Raw genomic sequence first — 14,149 nt, 5'->3', positions numbered from 1 at the left:
AAAATATGTAAGTTGGGGAAAGGCTGAACACCATAACAGTATTTCCAGGCTAAGCAACTGAATGCAGTTCGATGATGTCATTTAACCAAATAGGGAATATAGTGGAAGGACAGAATGAAGCAAATAGAGGAAATAAATTCTGTTTCCAGCTATGTTTCAACTGAAGTTCTTTGTAGACCATTTAGATGGACCTAGAACAAGTATAACTTGGAAATTAAGATTTGGAGTTCAGAAAAGAAGTTGAGGCTAAAATCTTAGGTTTGGGAGTCAACAGGGTATTTGGTAACAGTTGAGGACATTAGAATGAAGGGAACTGAACAGGGTATTGTTCATGTAGAATCAAAAGTACCTAGCACAGAATTAAAGATAAATCAGGCTTTCTTGTTAACTTTACTTAACCATACAATCTTAATTTTAATAAGGCCTACACATAGTACCATTAAAAATAAGCAGAAGTTAATGTGAAGAATAGTAATATAAAAATTATCTGCAAACTGTAGGACAACTTTAAATATGACTATATCTCTGAACTTATTTAGAATTCATCACTTTAGTTTGGAAAGACTGTAGTTTCTAGCTTATGAATAGCACATTCATCAAGTTGGCTCCTCATCTATATCACTGCTTCCCTAAATGAAACAATCAGATATCTGGTGATTTACTTCCTACAAAGTAAACTCAATATACATAAAACTATTAAGTCAACTCATAAAAAATACAGTATGTATTTAACAAATGCAACTTCTAATATCAAGAGATTATCACTTAAAATGTGTCTATGTATGTGTGTGCTTGTGTGCCAGGCAGTTTTGTGAAATTTCTCAACTTTAATAATCGAAATTCCTTATTGGGTCTGGAATTATTTTAACAGCAAAAAAGAAAAAACAAAACCAAATTTAAGTTCACAAGGCCATGCTACTTCCAGAGAGTGAATGCCCTTGTTTGGAATGGGTCTCTGAAATCTTCATTTTTAAGAGGCATCTAGGTAATTATGATGCAAGGAGTTCATGAACTATACTTTGAGAAACATTACCATATATCAGATTTACATTTTAACTAAGACTTTTTAAAAAATGTTGAGAAGTGTTTATAGACTGCAGAAGACTGTTTTAAATAACAGTGTTATATGGTTCAAGTAGAAAACACATTTTCTTTATTCAAATCACGTTGACATTCAGTATATTTTGAAATACACATGAAGTTATACCAAAGCTACATTTTAATCTCATCACATTCCACCCCAAATTCTTTACCATTTACCAAAAATAACTTTGTATAAAGCTTACTATTTTGTCTAATATTATACAGACTATCAATCTATAACTTTTCGTGTTTCTCTCAAAAATTAGAATAGCTTATGAGAATATTATATAAAACTAATTGGTATATTACACACCAAACATAAGTACAGATTCTGTACAATGTAATAGTATACATATATATTACAAGAGACTAAATGCCTTGTTGAAAGTAATTTTTTTTTTTTTTTTTGAGATGGAGTCTTGCTCTGTCACCCAGGCTAGAGTGCCGCAGTGCAATCTTGGCTCACTACAACCTTCACCTCCTGGGTTTAAGCGATCTCCCACCTCGGCCTCCCTAGTAGCTAGGATTATAGGTGCCCGCCACCATGCCGAGCTAATTTTTGTATTTTTGTAGAGACAGGGTTTCATCATGTTGGCCAGGCTGGTCTTGAACTCCTGACTTCAGGTGATCCGCCTGCCCCGGCCTCCCAAAGTGCTGGGATTACAGGGGTGAGCCACCATGCTCGGCCAAAAGTAGTATTTTAAGAAATCTTTCATGGAAAAAAAACTCTGCATTACAGAATGTGGTGGCTTGAGTAACAGTTACTTTTCTTTCATGAATTTCTTTCAGTAGGCATTAACTGTCCATTTAGTTTCATTAACAGTTTTACCACGAGACCAGCCTACAAAGTAAAACATGTCAATAATAAATATAAAACATGTAAGAATGTTTAAAAGACATTCATGACACTGGGCAGTTCCCTATCTATTTGAAAGGGAACTTTCTTATCAGGAGACAGCTTGTTAAGAGAGAGTATAGAGGTGGATATTTACTCAGGCTTTTTGAAGGGACTTAAGAAGCAATCTGCTGGATACAGCTAGGGGGCACAGGTAGCTCAAGGAGGGGGAAGGACTACCTAATAACTTGATAGAAGAGACAGGAAATACTGACCAGAATGAAAAGACATGGCAAAAGAGTTTGTTATAAAACTGAAATAAACTATACAGATAAGTTTCTGATTTTTCCTTGCTTAGAAGGCCTGGCTTTATTCCTTGGTCTTAAATATTTTAATTTCATGGAATATTACAGGTTTTCCTTGAAGTTAAATGGATGTCACTTTCAAAAAAAGAAATAACTTTACTAACACAATAGTTTATGAAGTCCAAAATAAATGATACTTACCTGTTTTGTATGTACTATAAAGCTCATTTTATTTTCCATGCTATGGATCTGAAAACAAGTATCAGTATCTCCCAATTGCCACATAAAACAACCATACTTAAGACTGATGAGTAAAGCCTGCAACATAATTGGAAATAACTATATTGAAATACATATTAAAAACATCATCTATTTTATCTTACTCTCCACGTTTATGTAGTCTGGTCTAAATATAATGGTTCAGAATGCTTTTTCTAAAAATTATTATACTTTAAGTTCTGGGGTACATGTGCAGAATGTGCAGTTTTGTTACATAGATATACACGTGCCATGGTGGTTTGCTGCACCCATCAAACCCGTCACCTACATTAGGTATTTCTCCTAATGCCATCCCTCCCCTAGCCCCCTACCCCGAGAGACCCCGGAGTGTGATGTTCCCCTCCCTGCGTCCATGTATTCCTCATTGTTCAACTCCTACTTATGAGTGAGAACATGTGGTGTTTGGTTTTCTGTTTGTTGAGAATGATGGTTTCCAAGAATGTTTTAATGAAGCCTTTTCAAAGCACCCCACACTAACCTCACACAGCCTGCAGCACAGAATCTCATAGATTGGTAGACTCTCAAGAGAGTGCTGTGAGCAATATTTGTTGTATAAGATTGACAAAAATTTTTAAAGATGTCAATTCTATCCATGGCTTTCAGGATAATGAAAGGTACTACCTTTATTTTCTTTCTGCAGGTTAAAAGCTATCTCTTTATTCAGTATCTTTCTTTTGAATATTTACATAGTACTTTCAGATTGTAGTTTATGCAACTGGGTTAACATGTTTACTTAGACAATCTCATCCCACTGAAAATAAGTACACTGATATATTTATTGTAAAAGTAAGCACAATTTAAAAAATTACTAACATACCTTTCATAAATTCATCAGAGCTATTTTTTTAAGGATAGTCAAGTGAAGCACTGGGAGTGGAGAAGAACTGTAATTGGTTGTGATCAAATAGTTGTAAATACTACTGCACATGGACCAGCCAACAACAGAACTATTTATAAAGCAGTATTAATGATTCCTACACTTTCCTAATATAATACTGTATATAAGCAGACATTCAATATATCCTTGTTAATAACAATTCTCTTCTAGCAGTAACTTCCATTTTCTTGCCCTAAACATATATTATTTGTGTACATATAAACAAAGAAAGTGTTTATGGCATTTTTAAGATACATATGTTTAGAAGCATTCATTTTCTATAAATAGTGATTCTTACAATATTGACCACAAATACTAAGAATGTGCCAGAAATATAATGGGTTAGGGGATTTTTAAAGTGAGGTTCTGTCTGGGAGGCAGAGGTTGCAGTGAGCCGAGATCACGCTACTGCACTCCTGCCTGGGCAACAGTGGGACTCCGTCTAAATAAATAAATAAATAAAATAAAGTGAGGTTCTGTGAATGAAACACAGATAATTTATGTGAGTATACATTAAGTATAAGGAAAAACTAATAGTATCTTTTAAAAATGGCTATCTACATTTACATTGTAAAATATAATCTTAGACATAGGAGGATTCACTAAAATAGCTACTTATGAAGGTACAGACTGAAACAGAGTCAAGATCTCACACTACCTTAAACTGACTTCTCTTTTAAATCAATCACCTGAAATTTCTTTATTCAAAAGCCACAAAACAGTCCATTAATATGGCTTCAAAACAGTTCAATATATAGAAAAAAATACAACTGTAGTATAGTTACTTCTCAATTATGGAAGTCAAATTTCCAACAAAAGTACTGAGCCTGTAGTTACAGAAGATAGAAACAATTGATATGAAAAACACAACTGTGTCCCATGGTTTTTCCTATCTCTGACGCTAATGTATCCCATGTAGTGTTTTAAATGCAAATAAAGGTATTTTTGCAGATGAAGGTGTTTGCTATATTTTTGCTAAGCTTGTTGAATGCAATCCTAGTAGACCTTGGTGAATCTAAGACAACTTAGGACAAGCTGGTTGTTCCCACATTTGACGGCTGAAATATGTAATTATCTTAAAGCTTTGAAAGGTGCCATAAATTTATCAGTGGTTTACAGAGAACAAGGTAGTGACTAGATGGATAGAAAATATCTTTACTCTTTGGTTCAATCACCTGTTTAGATACCCAAGGATAGCATTTCTATTTATAGTTCAAGAAATTGAACCTCTTATCTAAGGAAAAAGCAGACTGTTAATTAAGAATATTATTGTCATCCTTCTATCTGTTACTGCTATCTCATTTATTTGAATCCTGGATCAGAGTATTATACATAATATGAAATGTTACATTTAAGTGTTAAATAATATCACTAAACCTTCATTTGAATACTATATAAAACTTCGTATTATGGCCAAAAATTGTAAAGCTAACAAACATAAAATATAGTTTAGAGAACTGGCACAGCATCACCATCCAGTTCTATGAAGAATGATTTGCAGATGTTAGTATAAAATGCTCTGAAATGGCAGAGGAAAAATTTCTTGAAATGCTGGGGGGGCATTTCTCCTTCATTTCCTTTAATGAACTTAGTACAAGAGAAATAGAAAAGTGGTTACAAGCTAATAAACAGTGGCCTATTTTGTGCAGGCAAAATAGTTTTAACAGAAAATGAGGATGGTATGGTGGCTCACACCTGTAATCCCAGCACTTTGAGAGGCCAAGGTGGGAGAATCACCTTGTAGAGATAAGGTCTCACTTTGTTGCCCAGACCAGGAGTTTGAGACCAGCTTGGGCAACAAAGTGAGACCCTATCTCTACAAATAATAAAAAAATTAGCTGAGTGTGGTGACATATGGCTGTAGTCCCAACTACTTGGGAGGCTGAGGCAGAAGGACTGCCTGAGCCTAGGAGTTTGCAGCTGCACTGAGCTATGATGATGCCACTGCACTCCAGCCTGGGCAACAGAGTGAGACTGTGTCCCAAGGGAAAAAAAAAAAAAAAAAAAAAGGAAAGAAAAAGAAAATGATAAGCAAATGACCCAAAAGCAAGGTGACCGTAAGAGAGCAGTCCCCAACCTTTTTGGTGCCAGGGATCGGTTTCATGGCAGACAATTTTTCCACAGACAGGGGTGTCGGGGATAGTTTTGGGATGATTCAAGCGCATTTCATTTATAGTGCACTTTATTTCTATTACTATTGTATTGTAATATGTAATGAAATAATTATACAACTCACCATAATGTAAAATCACTGGGAGCCCTGAGCTTGTTTTCCTGCAACTAGATGGTCCCATCTGGGGGTGATGGGAGACAGTGACAGATCATCCGGCATTACATTCTCATAAGGGGCATGAAACCTAGACCCCTTGCATGTGCAATTCAAAAGAGGGTTCATGTTCCTATGAGAATCTAATGCCACCATTGATCTGACAGGAGGCAGAGTTCAGATGGTAATGCAAGTGATAGGGAGTGGCTGTAAATACAGATGAAGCTTCGCTTGCTGCTCATCTCCTACTGTGTGTGTGCCGGTTCCTTATAGGCCATGGACCGGGGTACCAGTCCATGGCCTAGGGGATGGGGACCCCTGCTAAAAGAGACTTCAAGAAATTAAGCTCCAGGTCATTACTAAAATCAGACTCTATTCCACCCTATGTTCCTATATATTTTATCTCCATTCACATGTGTATCTATGAAAGTAACTATTGCCCTTAAAGATGACCCTGAAAATTAATATAAAATGACTAAACTATGACGGGGATATTTCAGGAAGTTATGTCATTATAAAGACCTATTAAGACACATAAAGGGGCAAGCACGGTGGCTCATACCTGTAATCCCAGCACTTTGGGAGGGCGAGGCAGTAGGATCACCTGAGGTCAGGTGTTTGAGACTAGCCTTACCAACATGGAGAAACCCCCTCTCTACTAAAAATACAAAATCAGCCAGGTGTGGTGGCACATGCCTGTAATCCCATCTAGTTGGGAGGCTGAGGCAGGAGAATCGCTTGAACCCCAGAGGCAGAGGTTGCGGTGAGCCAAGATCGCACCATTGCACTGCAGCCTGGGCAACAAGAGCAAAACTCATCTCAAAAAAAAAAAAAAAAAAAGAAAAGACACATAAAAATGAAGAAAATAAAAACTGGGTTTACAGTGAAATTTCCTAATCGAAGTGCCTTTTAAAAATGTGTAAGCTTCGTTATTACTTTAACTGATTTGGTCTATTCTTAACAAATCTTAATCAACAAATTACGAGGCAGGTGGATCACTTGAGGTCAGAAGTTCGAGACCAGCCTGGCAAACACGGTGAAACCCCGTCTCTATTAAAAACACAAAAATTAGGTGGGCTTGGTGGTTCATGCTTGTAATCCCAGCTACTTGAGAGGCTAAAGCAGGAGGACTGCTTGAACCTAGGAGGCAGAGGTTGTAGTGAGCCAAGATCACACCACTGCAGTCCAGCCTGGGTGACAGAGCAATACTCTGTCTCAAAAAACAAAACAAAACAAAACAAATTAGATTTTATTTTTATTAGCTTCCTATTATAAACTAAAAAGCTGTTCATCCCATTTAAATGTATTAAATATGCCAAAAAATGACTGATAAACCTATATTTTATAATGACTTATGGTTAGAAAAAGGCGTACCATAAACTAACTTCTAACTGAAGAGCTCTAAAGTGGGACTGAAAAGGGTCTGACCCACCTACTGCTGCTGTCACCTGTGCACATAGTGCCAGGAGGTCAACCCACCTGCCTGCCACCAGCACCTGCAAACTCCAGAGGTGGGCTTGGAGAGAAGCCTGCCCTGCCCACCACTGCCACCAGCACACATTGTCTAGAGTCCTAAGGATAAGCCTGCCCTGCCCACTGCCACTGTCAACTGTGCCTAAGCATGCCATCTAAGGGCCTGAGAACCGACTCAACTAGCACGCTGCTGCCATTGCCTGCACACACCATCAGAGGGCCTGACGACAGGCCTGTTCTGCCTGTCGTTGGTGCCTGTGCATGTCATCTGGGGGCTTAAGGATTGTTATGCTCTGCCTATGCCTGCTGGCGCTCACATGCCAGGAAAGGGCCTGAGGAAAGGCATGCCCTGCCTACTGGCACAACTACTATTGCCTGAGCACTGGCCTGCCTGGAGTCACAGTCCCCAGAAAAGCCTACTACAACCTTCATTAACAACCACAGTCTAAGCCACTGAGGGACTCTTAGACACCACTAATGCTTATTAAAGGTGAAGAAATCATAGGGAGACTATACTACTGCACTCACCCAGAATCAAAGCCAAAGCACCCTATCCAACCAACACTATAGCTACATCTACAGGAAAAAGTCTTTCCCTACAAAAGCCAATGCATAAAATAGGAAGAAGTGACATCAGATGTACAGATATAAACATAAGGATACAAAAAAACATTGAAAAGCAAGAAAACATGACACCTTCAAAGGAAAACAATAATTCTTCAGTAACAGATCCTCCTCCCAAATTCTGAAATGCCTAACAAAAAAATCAAAATAATGATATTAAAGAAACTCAGTGTGACCTAAGACATATAAGATAACAAAAGTACATAATCCTGGAATGGAAGAACTCAATAAATGAAATAAAAAGCACAACTGAGAGCTTTAACAATAGACTAGATCAAGCAGAATAAAGAATTTGTAAACCTGAAGGTATCTTAACCCAGGCAGACAAAAAAAAAGAAAGAAAGAAAAAATAAAAAAGAATGAATAAAGCCAATGTGACATGTGGGGACACCATAAAGTGACCAAACATTTGAATTCTGAGATTTTAGAAGGAGAAGAAATGGAGAAAGACAAAGAAAACCTACTCGAAGAAATAATAGCTGAAAACTCCCTAAGTCTTGTAAGAGATGTAGACATCAAGATACAGGAAGCTCAAAGATACCCAAGCAGATCTGACCTAAAAAGGTCTTTCCCAAGGCATGTTATAGTCAAACTGTCAAAACTCAAAGACAACAAGAGAATTCTAAAAACCATAAGATAAATGCATCAGGTCACATATAAGGACATTGCCATCAAACAAACAACAGATTTCTCAGAAGAAACTACAGGCCAGAAGAGCCTGGGATGATGTGTTTAAAATGCTAAAAGTTAAAAAAAAAAAAGGCTTTATATTAGGTTGGTGCAAAAATAACTGCAATTTTTGCCATTGTTATTAGATCTAAAGGGAAAGACAGACCCCAATACAATAATAGTTGGGGAATTCGACACCCCATTCTCAACACTGAATGGATCAAAATAAATTAACAAAGAAACACTGGATTTAAAATGCACTTTAGACTAAATGGATCAAACAGCCAGGTGCAGTGGCTCACGCCTGTAATCCCAGCACTTTGGGAGGCCGAGGTGGTTGGATCACCTGGGGCCAGGAGTTTGAGACCAGCGTGGGCAATATGGCTACACCTCGTCTCTACTAAAAACACAAAAATTAGCCAGGTGTGGTGGCATGTGCCTGTAATCCCAGCTACTCAGGAGGCTAAGGCAGGATAATTGCTTGAACTCAGGAGGCAGAGGTTTTACAGTGAGCTGAGATTGCTCACTGCACTCTAGCCTAGGCAACAGAGCAAGACTCTTGTCTCTAAAAAAATATAAACAAACAAACAAACAAACAAATACATGGATCTAACAGACATTTACAAAACATTTCATCCATCAGCTGCAGAATACACATTCTCCAGGATACATCATCTGTTAGGCCAAAAAACAAGTCCCAATAAATTTTGTAAAAGTATCTTCTCAGATCATAATGAAATAAAACTATAAATCAGTAACAAAAGAAATTTTGGGAACTGTACAAATAAATGGAAATTAAACAACATGCTCCTGAATGAACATTGGGTCAATTAAAAAATTAAGAAGGAAATAAAAAGATTTCTCAAATGCAATGAAAATGAAAACACCATATACCAAAACCTAAGGGATGTAGTAAAAGCAGTATGAGAGGGAAGTTTACTGCAATAAACATCTATGGCAAAAAAGTAGGAAGATCTCAAACACTTAACGATGCACCTCAAGGAACTAGAAAAGCAAGAAAAAACCAACCCTGAAATTAGCAGAAGGAAAGAAATAAGAAAGATCAGACCAGAACTAAAAGAAAGACTTAAAAAAAAAAAAAAAAGAAAAAAATTACAAAGGATCAACAAAACGAAAAGTTGGTTCTTCAAAAAGATAAAACGAGTAAACTGTTAGGTAGACTAACCAAGAAAGAAAGAAAATCCGAATAAACAAAATCATAAATGATAAAAGAGACATTGTAACTGAGACCACAGAAATAACGAAGACTCCTTAGAGACTATTAGGACCAATGACAGGCTAACAAATTGGAAAACCTAGAGGAAAAAGATAAATTCCTGGACACAGACAACTTACCAATATTGAACCAGGAAGGAAAAGAAAGCCTCAACAGACAAATTCTTGGTAATGAGGTTGAATCAGGAACAAAAAGTCTCTCAATAAACAAAAACCAGATGACTTCACTGCTAAATTCTACCAAACCTATTAATGAAGAACTAATACCAATTTTCTCAAAATGGCCTAAAAAACTGAAGAGGATTCTTCCTAATTTATTCAACAAGGCCAGCATCATTCCAATAACAAAACCAGACAAGGACACAACAAAAAAAGAAAACAAGAGTCCAACAGTCCTGATAAACATAGATGCAAAAATCATCCACAAAATACTACCAAACTGCGTCCAACAACACATCAAAAAGATAACATACCATGACCAAATGGGATTTATGCCTGGGAGGCAAGGATGATTCAACATATGCAAATTAATAAATGTGATACAATCAATAGAATGAAGGACAAAAACCATATAATAGTTTCAATAAGTGCAGAAAAAGAATTTCATGAAGTTCAATATCCTTTCGTGACGAAAAAAAAAAAACCTCTCAGCGAATTCACATAGAAGGAACATACTTCAATCAATAAAGGCCATATATGACAAACCCACAGCTAATATCATACTGAAAGGGGAAAAGCTGAAAGCCTTTCTTATAAGAACTAGAATAAGACAAGGATACCCCACTTTCAACCACTCTTAATCAACATAGTACTGAAGTACTGGAAGTCCTAGACAGAGCATCAGGTAAGAGAAAGAAATAAAAGCCATACAAATTGGTAAACAGGAAGTCAAACTGTCCCTCTCTGCAGATGACATGATCTTATATACAGAAAGACCTAGACTCTACCAAAAAACTAATAGAACTGATAAAACAAATTCAATAAAGTTGCAGGACACAAAACAAAATTCACATACAAAAATAAGTAGTATTTCTATACACCAATAATGAACCAGCTGAAAAAGAAATCAAGAAAGCAATCTCATTTACTATAGCTAGTAAAAAAAATCAAATAACTGAGAATAAATCTAACTAAAAAAGTGAAAGACCTCTGTAATGAAAACTACAAAACACTGATGGAAGAAATTCAAGAGCACACAAAAAAATGGAAAGATATCCATGCTCATGGATTGGAAGAGTTAATATTGTTAAAATAGCAATATAGGCCAGGCGTGGTGGCTCATGCCTGTAATCCCAGCACTCTGGGAGGCCGACGTGGGTGGATCACCTGAGGTCAGAAGTTCAAGACCAGCCTGGCCAACATGATGAAACCCTGCCTCTACTAAAAATACAAAAGAAAAAAAAATTAGCTGGGCATGGTGGTGCAAACCTGTAATCCCAGCTACTTGGGAGGCTGAGGCAGGAAAACTGCTTGAACCCCAAAGGTAGAGGTTGCAGTGAGCCAAGATCACGCCACTGCACCCCAGCCAGGGCGATGAAGCAAGACTCTATCTCAAAATAAATAAATAAATAAATAAAAATAAAACAGCAATATTACCCAAAGCAATCAAGTAATTCAACGCAATCTTTATTGAAATACCAATGACATGCTTTACAGAAATAAAAAAAAATTCTAAAATTCATTTGGAAGAACAAAAGATTCCAAATAGCCAAACCAATAGTGAGAAAAAAGAACAAAGCTGGAGGCATCACATTACCTAATTTCAAAAAATAAACTACACAAACCTACAGTAACCAAACAGCATGATGTTATTGTAAATACAGATCCCAATGGAACAGAGAACCCAGAAATAAATCCATGTATTTACAGCCAGCTCATTTTCAACAAAGCTGCCAAGAACAAATATTGGGGAAAAAAACACTCTGTTCAATAAATGGTATTGGAAAAATTGGATACCCACATGCATAAAAATAAAACTAGACTCCATCTCTCACCATATACAGAAATCAAGTCAATATGGATAAAAAACCTAAATGTAAGACCTGAGCCTATAAAACTAGTAGAAGAAAACATAAGGGAAATGCTTTTGGACATTGGTCTAGGCAAAGATTTTATGGTTAAGACTTCAAAAGCATAGGCAACAAAAACAAAAACAGACAAATGGAACTATTTAAACTACTAAGCTTCTGCACAGCTAATGTAACAATCAACAGAGTGAAGAGACAATGTGGTGAATGGGAGACAGTATTTTCAAACTGTTCATTAGACTAGGGACTAATATCCAAAATTTACAAGGAAATCAAACAATTCAACAGCAAACAAACATATCCCATTATAAAGTAGGCAATGATTAGAATAGACATTTCTGAAAAGAAGACATACAAATGGCCAAGAAGTATATTAAAAATGTTCACCACAAGTAATCGTCAGGGAAGTTCAAGTTAAAACCACAGTGACATTTCATCCCACCCCAGTTAGAATGGCTATTATCAAAATGACAAAAACATAACAAACGCTGGTGAGGATGCAGAGAGAAGGGAACTTTTATACAGTTAGTGGGAATATAAACTAGTAAAGCCATTATGGAAAACAGTATAGAGGTTTCTCAAAAACTAAAAATAAAACTACCATATGAACCAGCAATCTCACTACTGAGTATTCTTCCAAAGGAAAGGAAATCAGTGGGATCCTGCAACCCCATGTTGACTGCAGCACTATTCACAATAGCAAAGATATGGAATCAACCTAAGTGTCTACCAACAGATGAATGAATAAAGAAAATGTGGTATATATGCACAATGAAATATTATTCAGCCATAAAAAAGAATGAAATCTTGTCATTTGCAACAACATAAATGGAATTGGGGGTCATTTTGTTAAGTGAAATAAGCCAGGCATAGAAAGTCAAATACCCTATGTTCTCATATATGTGAGACGTTGATGTCAAGGAGGTAGAGAGTTGAACGATGATTACCAGAGCTTGGAAGGGTAGGGTAGGGAGGAATAAGGAGAGGGTCAGTTAATGGGTACAAACATACAGTTAGATAGAATGAATAAGTTGCGGTGTTTCATAGTACACTAGGGTGACTATTGTTAATAATTTATTGTATATTTCAAAATAGCTACGAGATGAGTTGAAAAGTTCCCAATACAAAGAAATTATAAATATTTAAGGTGATGAATTTCCTAATTACCCTGATTTGATCATTATATATTGTATGCATGTATCAAAATATGACATGTACCTCATAAATACGTACATCTACTACGTATCAATTAAAAAAATGAGTGGGACCCAGTGGTTCATGCTTGTAATCCCAGCACTTTGGGAAGCTGAGGCAGGAGGATCACTTGAGGCCAGGAGTTTGAGACCAAACTGTGCAACCTAACAAGATCCTGTCTCTGAAAGAAAAAACAACAACAACAAAAAAAAGCCAGGCATGGTGTCATGTGCCTGTAGTCCCAGCTACTGAGGAGGCTGAGGTAGGAGGATTGCTTGAGTCCACGAGTTCAAAGCTGCAGTGGGCTATGATTGCACCACTGATCCCCAGCCTGGGGAACAGAGTGATGTCTCAAAAAATAAACATATAAATAAAAAAATGTTTAAATGTAAAAAACAAAAAACAATAAAGAAGCTCTGAAGTATTCCAGTGGATATTCAATCCCTTCCATATTTCATCCTGCTCCCCAAAAGGTTCTTGTACTAATTCTAATTTTTCAAAGTGAAGCCCTTGTGTAACATATAATATTTTTCTTTTTTTCATCTTTTTCAATTAACCTAACAAATGTTTTAAACAGGCAACACAATCACACAGTTAAAACTTTCAAGTTGCAAAATGGCATTGTTATGGACTGAATGTTTGTGCCCTGCCTCCCAAAATTGGTATGTTGAAATCCTAACTCCTAATGTGATGGTATTGGGAGGTAGAGCCTTTGAGAAGTAATTATGTCATAATTTATGAGAGCAGGGCCCACATGAATGGGATTCATGCCTTTATAAAAGGGACCCCAAGATAACTCCCTCATTCTTTCTGCCATATGAGGCTACAGGGAGATGTCAGCAGTCTCCAACCCAGAAAAACAATCTCACTAGAATCCAACCCCGCTAGCACGCTGATCTCAGACTTCCAGTTTCTAGAACTGTGAGAAATAAAACTTCTGTTGTTCATAAGCCAATCAGTCTATAGGGCTTTGTTATAGTGGCCTGAACTAGATAGGTATGTAATGAAAAGTTTCCTTCCTTACTTTTATTCCTAGTTACCTGGTTCCCTTCTCTAAAGGCTTCAAGAAATATTTTATGCATATACAAGCAATATGTATTTATGTAAAAAATCATCCTCATTTCCTCCCATTTTAATACCAAGAGTAGGCAGCATATTACATATTGTTCAGCACCTTGCTTTTTCACTAAATATATCTTGCAGATCATTCTACACAAAAATACTCTTTATTCTTTTTTATGGCTGAAAGGTATTCCAATACAGAAATGTAATATAATATTA

The 14,149-nt window shown here is 36.6% G+C and overlaps 1 protein-coding gene across 50 annotated transcripts in view; it reads right to left on the bottom strand.

Moving 5' to 3' along the window:
* Positions 1–1,130: 1,130 nt before the first annotated feature.
* Positions 1,131–14,149, bottom strand: part of KRIT1 (KRIT1 ankyrin repeat containing) — a 44,699-nt gene continuing 31,680 nt past the window's right edge. For all 50 annotated transcript variants that reach the window (XM_055272749.2, XM_063636360.1, XM_063636377.1 and 47 more), the window contains 2 exons: positions 2,425–2,541; positions 1,131–1,924 (listed from right to left, as the gene is read on the bottom strand). In XM_055272749.2, the coding sequence (XP_055128724.1) occupies positions 1,856–1,924; positions 2,425–2,541 (186 nt within the window). In that variant the 3' untranslated portion in view covers positions 1,131–1,855. The remainder of the gene's footprint in view (positions 1,925–2,424; positions 2,542–14,149) is intronic.

Source organism: Symphalangus syndactylus, chromosome 3 (genome assembly GCF_028878055.3).
Source record: "Symphalangus syndactylus isolate Jambi chromosome 3, NHGRI_mSymSyn1-v2.1_pri, whole genome shotgun sequence".
Classification (NCBI taxonomy): domain Eukaryota; kingdom Metazoa; phylum Chordata; class Mammalia; order Primates; family Hylobatidae; genus Symphalangus; species Symphalangus syndactylus.
Note: the sequence above shows the minus strand (reverse complement) of the source record. Positions and strands in the feature narration are given on the sequence as shown.